General features: G+C 40.5%; 1 protein-coding gene across 12 annotated transcripts in view; it reads right to left on the bottom strand.

Annotated features, from left to right (window-relative positions):
• Positions 1 to 6,577, bottom strand: part of SNCA (synuclein alpha) — a 146,559-nt gene extending 139,982 nt beyond the window's left edge. For 2 of the 12 annotated variants that reach the window (XM_043871454.1, XM_043871465.1), the window contains exons 1-2: positions 5,242 to 5,400; positions 3,740 to 3,885 (exon numbers count right to left, since the gene is read on the bottom strand). In XM_043871454.1, coding sequence (XP_043727389.1) covers positions 3,740 to 3,860 — 121 coding nt within the window. In that variant the 5' untranslated portion in view covers positions 3,861 to 3,885; positions 5,242 to 5,400. Of the gene's footprint in view, positions 1 to 3,739; positions 3,886 to 4,007; positions 4,121 to 4,143; positions 4,164 to 4,350; positions 4,469 to 4,570; positions 4,725 to 4,864; positions 4,989 to 5,021; positions 5,543 to 6,409 lie in introns of those variants that run through there. The other 10 variants (XM_043871463.1, XM_043871457.1, XM_043871455.1 and 7 more) reach the window with 10 other exon arrangements.
• Positions 6,578 to 13,014: the final 6,437 nt, after the last annotated feature.

Here is a 13,014-nt window from a genome sequence, read left to right as displayed (position 1 = left end):
CAAATAACCTGGTTAAAAAATAGGCCAAAGATCTTAATAGATACTTCATCAAAGAAGATGTGGAGATGGTAGATAAGCATTTGAGAAGATGCTCCACATCCTATGTCACCAGTTTTAAAATACAAATTAAAATAACAGTGCAATGCCCCTACATATGTATTAGTATGGCCAAAGTCCAGAACACTGACAGTATCAAATTTTGTCAAGGAAGTAGAGTAACAAAAACTGTCATTAATTGCTGGTGGGAATGCAAAACGGTGCAGTCCCTGCGGAAGACAGTTTGATGGTTTCTTTGAAAACTAAACATATTTTATCATATGACCCAGCAATTGTTGTGCTCTTTGATATTTACCCAAAGGCGCTGAAATCTTATGTACACACAAAAACCTGCACATAGACGTTTACAGCAGCTTTATTCATAACTGCCAACTCTTTGAAGCAAGTAAGATGCCCTCCAAGTACCTCCAAGATGTAGGAGGTGAATGATAAACTATGATACACTGAGACAATAGAATATTATTTGGCACTAAAAAGAAATGAGCCATACAAAGACATGAAAGAAATTTAAATGCATATTATTAATTGAAAGAAGCCAATCTCAACAGCCTAAATAATATATGATTCCATTGATATGACATTTTGGAAAAGGCAAAACTATGGAGAGAAAAAGATCAGTGACAGCCAGAGGCTGGGAGAAGGCCATGAATAAACAGAGCACAGAGGATTTTTAGGACACTGAAAATACTCTATATATTATAATGATGAATGTGTGTGTATGTTAGTCACTTAGTCGTGTCTGACTCTTTGTGACCCCATGGACTGCAGCCTACCAGGCTCCTCTGTCCATGGGAATCTCCAGGCAGGAATACTGGAGTGGACTGCCATTTCCACATTTGTCCAAACTCACAGATCATATTGCAGCAAGAGTGATCCTTAATGGAAGCAATGGAGTTCCGATGATTACGATGTGTCAATGTAGGTTCATAAGCTATAACAGTTGTACCATCTGGTAAAGGATGTTGGTAATTGGAGAGGCTATGCATGTGTGGGGGGAGGGGTACATGGGAAACCTCTATCTATCAATTTTTCTGTTAATTTAAAACTGTTATAAAAATTAAGTCTTTAATTTGTTAAAAGTATGCCTTTTTACTTACAGGTTCTGCTTTATTATGATGTTCTCACAAGAACTCTGCAAGGTACTTGCATTTATTCAAATTGTATTTTTACAAATGAGTAAAGTGATGCTTAGATATGTTAAGTACCTTCCCCATTATCCTAGAGGTAAAAAGTGGTATAGTCTGGACTGGAATTTAAGTTTAACATTAAATCTACATTTTTTCCTACTTTATCAGGAGTCAGTAAACTATAGCCTATGAGCCAAATAAACTCTCCAGCTGTTTTGGTAAGTAAAGTTTTATAGGAACATAGTCACCCTAATTACTGTTTATGGCTGCTTTCACTTCAGGGGAGCAAAGCTGATCAGCTGAAACAGATATCACACCCTAAAATTACTCACTACCCCTTTACGGAAAAAGCTTGCCAACACCTGGTAGTACTATAACTTCACAAGGTCATGCTTCATCCTGAATTACGTATTTGTGTTCAACTTTTAACTGACTTTAAAATATTAAGTGATAAATAGTATATAGAATGCACTCTGCTAAATACCATAATAAACACTGAAGATTATTTTTTAAAATAATATGTGTTTATTTAAACACATTTAAAATAAATGTGTTATCTGCACATAAACAAGTTGAAATTTCATATAATAATCTCAGACAAAATAACAGAATTAATCTCTAAAAATTAAGTCATTTTATTTGCCCAAACTCATGGTTGAAAGTGAAAACAAGTACAATGTTTTCCAGATGATAATCCTGCTTATTACCTCGAAAACAGCAATGTGTTAATTTAATAGTCAGTGGTTCTTGGGCTCATTCAAAACTAATAAATCAATATTATCCTACTAAAAAAATCTTAAAAGTAACTAAGTTATAAAGTAACTGAAATCAAGGAATGGTTACAAAGCATGCACTTGGACAACCTGGAACACTGAGGACAAATATAAAAATACTGATTATCTGAATGTTACTGATTCAGTATTCCAAATTCCACCTAAAAAGATACAATCCATGTTTCACAAGGAAAAAACGGAGATTAACTCATTGACTTTTCCCTCTTGTAACATCTTTTAATCCAATCATTTTCTGAAAATATATTTTAAGATAAAGAGTAATTTAACTAGAGGTTTGTGGTAAGATTAAACCAAAATAAAAAGTCTATGAACAAGAGAAAAAATATGAGAAATATTCATAAAAATCATTCCAAGTATAACTTTTCTCCAGCCCATCTATATCAAAGAGACGATATAGCTTTCTTTCACTCCACAGACATAGAGTATTCTACACAATCCCTTATGCTCATCCTCCACTTTATTACTCATCCTTTGGCTACTGTTGGTACACCTGCTACCAGAGAATGTGACCTAGCTCAGAAGAGAAAAAGAAGAGGCAGAATGGGCAGTGGGTGAATGTATGCTCATGTGCCTGTTTGTATCCCTATAGATGAGTGTGTGTCTATGTGCATGCCTATTTCTTCACCCAAAGAATTCCAGGTGAGTTGGGAAACAACACCCAACCTAACACAGTTCAAGATTAAAAAAAAAAAAAAAAAAGAGTAGGGCTTCCCTGATAGCTCAGTTGGTAAAGAATCCGCCTGCAATGCAAGAGACCCTGGTTTGATTCCTGGGTCAGGAAGAGCTTCTGGAAAAGGAATAGGCTACCCGCTCCACTATTTTTGGACTTCCCTTGTGGCTCAGCCAGTAAAGAATCCAGTTGAAATGCGGGAGACCTGGGTTCGATCCCTGGGGAGATCTGTGTTCAATCCCTGGGTTGGGAAAATCCCCTGGAGAAGGAAAAGGTTATCCACTCCAGTATTCTAACCCGGAGAATCTCCATGAACAGTCCATGGGATCACAGAGTCAGATGGGATGGAGTGACTTTCACTTCACTGCAAGAATACTCTGATGTGGGAATTTATAAACGAGGAAAAACAGTAAGCCTCTAATTTATTGTATCATTTGATAAATGAACTATATAAATGTCTCAGAGGTATTAGCAGCCCTCAAGCAATTTCTTGAGCTTAGTTCCCAACTTACTAAGTGGTCACAAGAAGTAACTCCAAAGACTTGTCTGTCCTTTCCATTTTAAGGTCACAGTAGGTCTCTCTTTACATATCTCAAGATTATATCAACATCTTACTTTTAAATTAGGATACACTGAAATTAGCATATATTATTCATGAAGATAAATCAAAAGCTCATGAAGGAGTTTGATTGTAAGATACTATTGAATATTTTCTAAGACAGAGTTTTTAAAACTGTCCTCAGAGTCCCGACCCAGGGATCAAACCCAGGTCTCCCGCATTGCAGACACTTTAACCTCTGAGCCACCAGGCAAACCCAACTTACACATAGAAACATTCATCTTAAAAAAGAAACAAAGTCCTAAATATTACTGCAAAATTAAATAGTCTGGAAAAACAAAATAGCCCCACTTTTTATATTAGCTCACATACACACATTCACCTACCTACACACACCTCTGTTTCAGCCCACCACTTTGAGGAGTGGAGATGCAAAACTGAATCAAGTGAGAAACACCAGCATTTAAAGCATCAATCATCCTAACCCATCAATCCCAAATAAATACCGAAGTGGCATTCAGGGCTTACCTACCTACATAGAGAACACCCTCTTTTGTCTTTCCCGCTGCTTCTGCCACACCCTGCTTGGTTTTTTCAGCAGCCGCCACGACTCCCTCCTTGGCCTTTGAAAGTCCTTTCATGAAAACATCCATGGCTAACGAATTCCTTCACACCACACTGGAGAACACAAAATACACTTTGAGAACTTCTGCGTAAAAAACGAAATTAGAACCACCCAAAGTAAAAACTACTGAAAGATCAGTAGAATCCTCAAAAGAGTGAGATCATCTTAAGCGTACCTCCACTTCAACCACTGGACAAAGGAGGCTTTTCTTAGCTTTTGCATTAAAAATTTAGCATCTCCCATCCATCTTGGCTGGATAAAGTCTAGCCGCCTAAACATGGATTAGGAGGAATCACATGAGCTGTTCTTACGCGTTTCCGAAGTGGAATTGCACGAAAAGATAGACTCCTCTTTTAACTTCCCAGGGTCCAAATGGTGACAGTGTAAGTTAGAAGTGCGTTTTAGAAGACATCACAGGAAAAGGAAAGGGACCTGAGGCAGGGGGTCAGGGACACGCTTAAATTCCAGAAGGCAGCTAACAGATCAATCACGAGTAGGGGAGGGAAGGAATCACTCACTCTGGGTGTGGCTGAACCTCAGGCCAACTGCGAGCCCACCGCCCTCGCTCTAATACACCCAGCCAAGCACCCGACCCTGGGCTATCAACCCAGAGCGTGCAGGAGGGCGCGAGTTCACACCCGCGGAAGCCTCGGGAGGCGCGCCAGCCGCCCGTGGGGGCGTTCTCAGCTGCCGGAACCCGCCCCCCACCCGGCGCCGCACCTGTTAACCCCTTATCACCTGTTGACTCGCCCTCTCAACGCTCCGGCTTAACGATTTGCCAAACGCAGCTTGTTTACTTCCCAGAGAGAACAGAGAGGGCGGACTGGGGGCGGGGGTCGGTTAAGGCCAGCGACAAACAAAAGTTGAATACTCATACTCCCTGGAGCATCCTCGCGTTCCCCAAAGGAAAAGCTGATCCCTGAGAATCCAGACCTCTCGGCCTCTGAGGACCAGAAGGAGGGAAGTAATCGAAGCGGGAGGAAAACAGGTCAAATTACTTTCCTCAAGCTCACCCGAGGGATAAGTACTCACCTCGGAGAGAGACTCGACTATAGCTGGTCCTCCCTGCAGCACGCCCACCGCCGCCCCCCGACCCCTCTCGCGCGCCCCCGGGCGTCCGCAAGGACTCCTCCCACCAGGTGTTCTCCGCGCCTTCCAAAGCTGCCGAGTTAGTTCCACAAGCCCTTACCAGATTTCCTCGGCTCCTCGGAACTCCAATTTCTCCCCCACCCCCACTTTAACAAAATTTAAAAACAATTCCCAAAGGTTATTTAAGTGGGAAGAGAGAGGATAAAGAGCGCACAGGAAAGGTGGAGGTGGCGCCAGAAGAGGGGTGGTCCCCAGAGGAGGCGGCTGTCAGCGCAAGCCTGCGCTGGGAGGCGGGGGGCGTGGGAGGCAAACCCACAAACCTGCCGTCGAATTGCCAGTCCTCGTCCCCCGCACGAGCGGATTCGAGAGAAAAAGGCAGAAGGTCGGAAGGGAAGGGTGGAGGGGGGCGGGGGGAGCCGGGAAGAGCGCCAAGGATGCTAAAGGCGCGGCTCGGTCCCTGGGTTCGCTCTAAAGCCAGCACACACCTCACCCCGCGTCGCCGCGCTCGCTCGCTCGCCCCCGCTCCTTCCAGTCTCCGCGGTCCTCCTCCTCCCCTTCCTCTCACCGCCTCCGCGGCTGATTTGTCAGCTCCTCTCCCCGCCCCTCTCCTGGCACTCGCCGCTTTCCCAGCCGCGTGCAGTTCACTCCTCTCCTCGGATGGGGATGGGGGTGGGGGCGGGGGAAGACCGAACCTCCAACTCCCCCCTCCCGCCTGGACCTGGAGGGCTGGAAGATGGGGTGCTCTGCGGCTCACCTCGAGTTCAGGGTCACGGGAGCTCTCGTGGAGATCCCGAGTGTTAGGCTTGGGCTGAAGTCTCTCCCTCTTTCCCATCATCCCGCCCCCACCCCTTGTCTCCGCCTTTCCCGCTGGCTCCTCGCGGGGACCCCCACGTCAGATCAAGCCTCGGGAAGTGGGGAGTGTGACAGGTCGACCACCAAAGACACAGCCAGTCTCTCGAGGAGCTGCTGAAAGAGACAGGCAATCTAGGAAGCGTGCTCACATCAGCTTTGCCAAGAGCACGTTTCCCTCGGATCAATGAAGTGTGATTAACGGTCGTAGGACAAAAGGTTAACGATGCTTTTGTTTAAATATCCCCCAGATTTAGGCCTACTCTTAACCTCTCATGAGCCCGATAAGGTCTCGCGGGCGGAGAGGAGACTAGTAAAGAAGAGTTACAGGTTGAAGAGAGGCAGGAGGAGGCTAGTCAAATCCTCTCTCCACCCCACTATCACCATTTTCTTTTCCACCAATCAGCGGCTGCCAGACGCTGTTTTCTTTTCCCATCAGTGAAACAAGGAATAAACATTCCCCAGCCGTCGAAACCAAACGGCTGTAAGGTTTTTCATTCTCAGAATGGGATTTACTTTCCAGATGCAGGTGCCTAGATGGAAGAGACATATCCAGCGTGACTGATTCTCCTGAACCAGTATATCCAATTTTTTCAGAGCCTTCTGAAAAGGGAGATTCTCTCAACACATACCACTCACCTTCCTGACTTGGAATTCGCGTTGTCCTCGGTGCTGACACGCCACCCCATCCCACACACCGGCACACAGACACACGCAAGGGGTTCGAGACAATTTTTGCACTGTTTAACACAATTTCACCTTTAAGAGCTGGAGGGGAAACAGCTGTTCCTGGATCACGCCGGAATGGAGAACGAAACTCCTCCCCTCACGGACTCCCTCGGCTTTCTTTGCCTGGTAGGGAGGCTGCTTTTAGACCTGTAACGGAAAAACGCATCTTTGCTCTATGTTTTTTGTTCCTTTGTATTGTGCTTATTTTTTGTAGGGCGGAAAAAAAGGCTTTCTCTGAAGCTTGCCCCTCTCTCTGATCCTTGCACTCACACTCTGAAATGTGAGTAAAAAGCAATTTAAATCTTCAAATCAACCGTTTGAAACCAAAAGAGATGGGAAGCGAGAATATGCTACTTAAGGAACTCTTTGCTCTATTGGTCGGCTCATTTGAAAAGTGGTCTTTCCAAAATACTCATATTTTGCTTCCTTGGGATCGGAGAAGGAAGTTGGGAGCTGGTTTGCTTTATGACTTGTAGAGTTTCAACAAGTTAAGTCCTGTTCATTGATCCCTCTCTTTTCAACTTTTTACTATGGGAAATGTTCAAACATATACAAAAGTGGAGAAAATAAAGGACTCTCGGTGCAATAGCATCCAACTTCCACTATTTTCCAACTCATGATTAATCGTGTTTCATCTATATTTTCATCCACTCCCCAGTTTTTAATCACTATTCCCATTCCTCATTTTTAACTAAATCCCAAGAATTATGTATATGTTTTCATTTGTAAATAATTCAGCATGCATCCATAAGATATCAGAACTATTTTAAAGTAAATACAATGATGTTTTGATGGTCTTTTTAAAATTTTTAAAGTAAAGTTTGCATGCAGTGATATGTTCCACTCTGTATTCCTTTAAATCCGTTTTGAAAAGTACATGCATTAATGTACCCCACACCATTTTGAAGAAATAAGACATTTTCATCCCCTAGAAGTTTCCCTTGTGCCCTTTTCAGTTGTACAGCTTCTAGAATTTCATAAAAATAAAACCATACAATATGAACTTTAAAAAAAATCTCCCTGGCTCCTTCACTCAGCCTAATATTTCGTCATTCATGTTTTTGCATGAACCAGTAGTAGTTACTGCTTTCATTTGTTTCTTTTTATTCCTGCCAATAATAGTGTTTTGCATTGTGATGCATCACAACTAGTTATTTAATATATTTAGTACATATTTAATATTCAATTATGATATATATATAGTTAACAGAGACCTTCTTGAGTAGTCAAAGGGATGAATAAAGTAACAGATATTTTAGACTCTGTGAAGACCAATGAGAGGATTATTTTTTAGGCCCTGTGAAGACAGATAAGAGAATTATTTTGGAGCAGTTGTTACATTTTTCTACTTCTTACAGCATTATGATTCCACATCTTTATGTGTTACATTATGGTTGGCAAAAGACTATTGTATGATCATTTAATCATAACAAATGGGTAAGTTAACTTTTATTATGTAACTTTTGTAGTCAGGGAATCGAAGGCTCAAAGAATTTTGGTAAAAGGCAGAAACTGCATAGCTTTTAAGTGGCAGAGCTGACATAGGCAGCAGGAACTATTCCAAAAGGCCAGTTGTCTCCTGAAATGGCAGTACTCTCTGGTACCGTACTCTCTGGGCATGGGATAGGGTGGGAGGTAAAAGGTGAGGCCCAGTTCTGTTAGAAATAGCCTTTGAATTTGGATATGACCTTGGAAATCAAGGAGAGCTTCTGTTCCAAAACATTGCCTTCATATTTGAAATGTTGCCATTTTTATATTAGTAATTATAGGAGAAGTTGATTTCTCATCAACCATAAATAAGAAAATTATAAAATTATAATTAAATCAAAATTATAAAATAATTTTTTGCCATTTAAAACTTTATGTTTTACTCCTCTTTTCATCCCTCAAAGTGCCTTGAACACAGTAAGCATTCAATAAACTTTTAGTTACTGGTGATATCAGTAGTGACATTTCTTATATTCTATCTGTATTCTCTGAGCTCAGTATTCCTAAGGATGCAGAGCAACTCAAGCACAAAGAAGGGAATTGCAAGTTAATAAAGAGTTGTTTAGTTTTTTTTTTTCACTTTCATCATTAGTTTACAACATAGCCTTGAGATAATTTTTAACTATTAGAATATAACTTTAAAGCTTAAACTAAAAAAATTTAACTAATTGGATGACTTGACCCTCATAAGGAATATGGAAGGATAACCTGTTGGGAGGCTTTACTGACTGTATGTTTTGTTAATGACTACACTCATGTTTGTTTTACTCTTTGATAAATGAAATACAGATATTTTGCTTCTTTTTAATTGGAGTGTTTGAGTTTAATTGAGTGCTTTAGCTGAAGAGTAACATCCTGTGAGATGCATGGTTAATCTGACTCTCTGTCTTTCGCATAAAACAAGTGAACTTTCAGGTGTGCCGTGTGGTAAGCTTGAACTACAAAGTGGAATGACATGAAAAATAAGGACGCTTCCGTGACTATAAACGAAAGAAAGGATAAAAATTGATTTAATGTATTTCAGTAAGGAAAACGCAGTCTTTACTATCTCTGAATGCTTTTATTCTATATTTGTTGTGAACACAAGGAACAATATAATGTCAATTCTTGGGCCACCTGTTTCTTATTCTCTGTCTGCACCTTCCTCTCATCTTCTGTAGATATTTGAAAAACAGGAGGTAGTGAGATCTTGGTAGGCTTCTCTTCTATTTCACAGTGGGTACAGAAGGGAAAGCCTAATGCATCCAGTTGGGATGGCATTGTGTGTGATACTGGAAAGGGCTGCACTTGAGACAAGGCAGTAGGGTTACTCCAAAGAGATATAAAAAGGAGTAAAGAAAGTGTATAGAGTCCAAAGAAGATTATCTAATTTGACCCTGTGTAAAACTTCGTGTTGTTTCTACAGTGTCATGTACAGCAAAAAATAAACTAAAAAAACTAAATGCACTCACACTCAGCCATGTCCGATTCTTTGTGGTCCCATGGACTATATCCTGCCAGGCTCCTCTGTCCATGGGGTTTCCCAGGCAAGAATACTGGCATGGATTTCCATTTCCTACTCCAGAGGATCTTCCTGACCCAGGGACTGAACCTGCATCTCTTGTCTTCTGCATTGGCAGGAAGGTTCTTAACCATCAGCGCCACCTGGGAAGCCCAAAAAACAATGGACATTTATTCTAGCACAATGTCATTTATCCTATTTATCAATATTGTAGTATATCCTCATTAATGTTGAATGACCATAAATTGTGACCACAAGAAATGTCATACGAAATATGTAAAATTCAATTGGATATCATTTTAAATATCCTTGTGATTTTGGTGCTAAGAATATTAAGACATGCAAGATCCAAGATTAAAAACTTCAAAACTAGATAGAAAAGATTGTTTAAATATTTGGGGATCTAAAAGTTCAAATAGATGGCCAGTAGACACATGAAAAGATGCTCAGTATCATGAATTATTAGAGAAATACAAGTCAAAACCACAAGGAGGTGTCATCTCTCACCAGTCAGAATGACCATCATCAAAAAGTCTATAATAATAAATGTTGGAAAGGGTGTACAAAAAGAGAACACTCCTATGCTGGTGGTGGGAATGTAATTTGGTGCAGCCACTATGCAGAACACTTTGGAGATTTCTTTAAAATATAGAGTTACCATATGATTCAGTAATTCACTCCTAAAGCAAAAAGATAAGAAAACACTAATTTGAAAAGATACATGCATCTTATTGTTCATAGCAGCAATATTTACAATAGCTAAGACACCTCAGTGCCCATCCACATATATATGCAATGGGATACTACTCAGCCATAAAAATTAATGAAATAGTGCCATTTGCAACAACATGGATGGATTTAGAAATTATCATGTTAAGTGAAATCAGACAAATATCATATGATATTACTTACATGTGGCATCTGAAAAATGATACAAATGAACTTATTTATGAAAGAAACAGACTCACAGACATAGAAAACAGACATGATTATCAAAGGGTGAAGATAGAGGGAGGGATAAACTGGGAATTTGAGATCAACATATACACACTACTACCTAGGAATAAACCTACCTAAGGAGACAAAAGATCTGTATACAGAAAATTATAAGACATTGATAAAAGAAATCAAAGGGAACATAAATAGACCAAGAGATATACCATGTTCTTGGATTGGAAGAATCAATACTGTGAAAATGACTATACTACCCAAAGCATTCCCTATCAAATGCATTCCCTATCAAATTCAATTCCTTTGAATTGGGATTCAATGCATTCCCTATCAAATTACTAAAGGCATTTTTCACAGAACTAGAACAAAAACTTCCACAGTTCATATGAAAACACAAAAGATCCAAATAGCCAAGGCAATCTTTGGAAAGAAAAATAGAACCAGAAGGATCAACCTTCCTGACTTTAGACATACTACTAAGCTACAGTCATCAAGACAGTACTATACTGGCACAAAACAGAAATATAGGCCAATAGAACAAGACCGAAATCCCAGAGATAAACCCACATGCCTATGGGCACCTTATCTTTGACAAAGGAGACAAGAATATACAATGGAGATAAGTTAGTCTCTTCAATAAGAGAAACTGAGAAGCTGGGAAAACTGGATGGCTGCATGTAAAAGAATGAAATTAGAACTCTTCATAACACCATACACAAAGGTACACTCAAAATGGATTAAAGACCTAAATATAAGGCCAGAAACTGTAAAACTCTTAGAGGAAAACATAGGCAGAACACTCCTTGACATAAATCAAATCAAGATCCTGTTTGACTTACCTCCTAGAGTAATGGTAATAAAAACAAAAAATAAACAAATGGGACCTAATTAAACTTAAAGTCTTTTGCACAGCAAAGGAAACCATAACAAGATGAAAAGATAACCCTCAGAATGGAAAAAAAAAATAGTTTCAAATTAAGCAACTGAGAAAGGATTAATCTCCAAAATACATGAGCAGCAAACTATACAAACTCAGTATCATAAAAACAAACAACCCAGTCAAAAAAAAGGAGCAGAGGACATAAATAGACATTTCTCCAGAGAAGACATACAGTTGGCTAATAAACACATGAAAAAATGCTCAACATCACTTATAATTAGAGAAATGCAAATCAAAACTAGAATGAGATATTACCTCACACTGGTCAGAATGGCCATCATCAAATGTCTACATACAGTAAAATCTGGAGAAGATACGGTAGAGAGCCCCTTTGCATGGTTGGGGGAATGTAAATCGATACAGCCACTATGGAGAATAACATAGAGATTCCTTTTTAAAAAACTAGGAATAAAACTACCATATGACCAGCAATCCCACTACTGGGCATATACCCTGAGAAATCCACGATTCTGAAAGACACATCTACCCCAATGTTCATTGCAGCACCATTTACAATAGCCAGGACATAGAAGCAACCTAGATGTCCATTGACAGATGAATGGATAGAGAAGTTGTGGTACTTATACACAATGGAATATTTAGTTCAGTTCAGTTCAGTTCAGTCGCTCAGTCGTATCTGACTCTTTGAGACCCCATGAATCGCAGCATACCAGGCCTCCCTGTCCATCACCAACTTGCGGAGTTTACTCAAACTCATGCCCATCATGTCGGTGATGCCATCCAGCCATCTCATCCTCTGTCATCCCCTTCTCCTCCTGCCCCCAATCCCTCCCAGCATCAGGGTCTTTTCCAATGAGTCAACTCTTCGCATGAGGTGGCCAAAGTATTGGAGTTTCAGCTTCAGCATCAGTCCTTCCAATGAACACCCAGGACTGATCTCCTTTAGGATGGACTGGTTGGATCTCCTTGCAGTCCAAGGGACTCTCAAGAGTCTTCTCCAACACCACAGTTCAAAAGCATCAATTCTTCGGCACTCAGCTTTCTTCACAGTCCAACTCTCACATGCATACATGACCACTGGAAAAACCATAGCCTTGACCAGACAGACCTTTGTTGGCAAAGTAATGTATGTCTCTGCTTTTTAATATGCTGTCTAGATTGGTCATAACTTTCCTTCCAAGGAGTAAGCGTCTTTTAATTTCATGGCTGCAATCACCATCTGCAGTGATTCTGGAGCCCCCCAAAATAAAGTCTAACACTGTTTCCACTGTCTTCCCATCTATTTCCCATGAGGTGATGGGACCAGATGCCATGATCTTAGTTTTCTGAATGTTAAGCTTTAAGCCAACTTTTTCACTCTCCTCTTTCACTTTCATCAAGAGGCTTTTTAGTTTTATGGAATATTACTCAACCATAAAAAGGAATGAATTTGAGTCAGTTCTAGTGAGGTGGATGAAACTAGAACCTGTTATAGACAGTGAAGTAAGTCAGAAAGAGAAAAACAAACATCATGCTTTAAGGCATATAAATGGAATTTAGAAAAATGGTACTGATGAACCTACTTGCAGGGTAGCAATAGAGACACGGACATAGAGAAGAGACTGAAGGACAGAGCATGAGAAGGAAAGGGTGGGATGAAATGATAGAGTAGCACTGAAACATACACATCACCGT

This window comes from Cervus elaphus, chromosome 17 (assembly GCF_910594005.1).
Source record: "Cervus elaphus chromosome 17, mCerEla1.1, whole genome shotgun sequence".
NCBI lineage: Eukaryota > Metazoa > Chordata > Mammalia > Artiodactyla > Cervidae > Cervus > Cervus elaphus.
The sequence above is the reverse complement of the archived record's forward strand: the minus strand, read 5'-3'. Positions and strand labels throughout refer to the sequence as shown.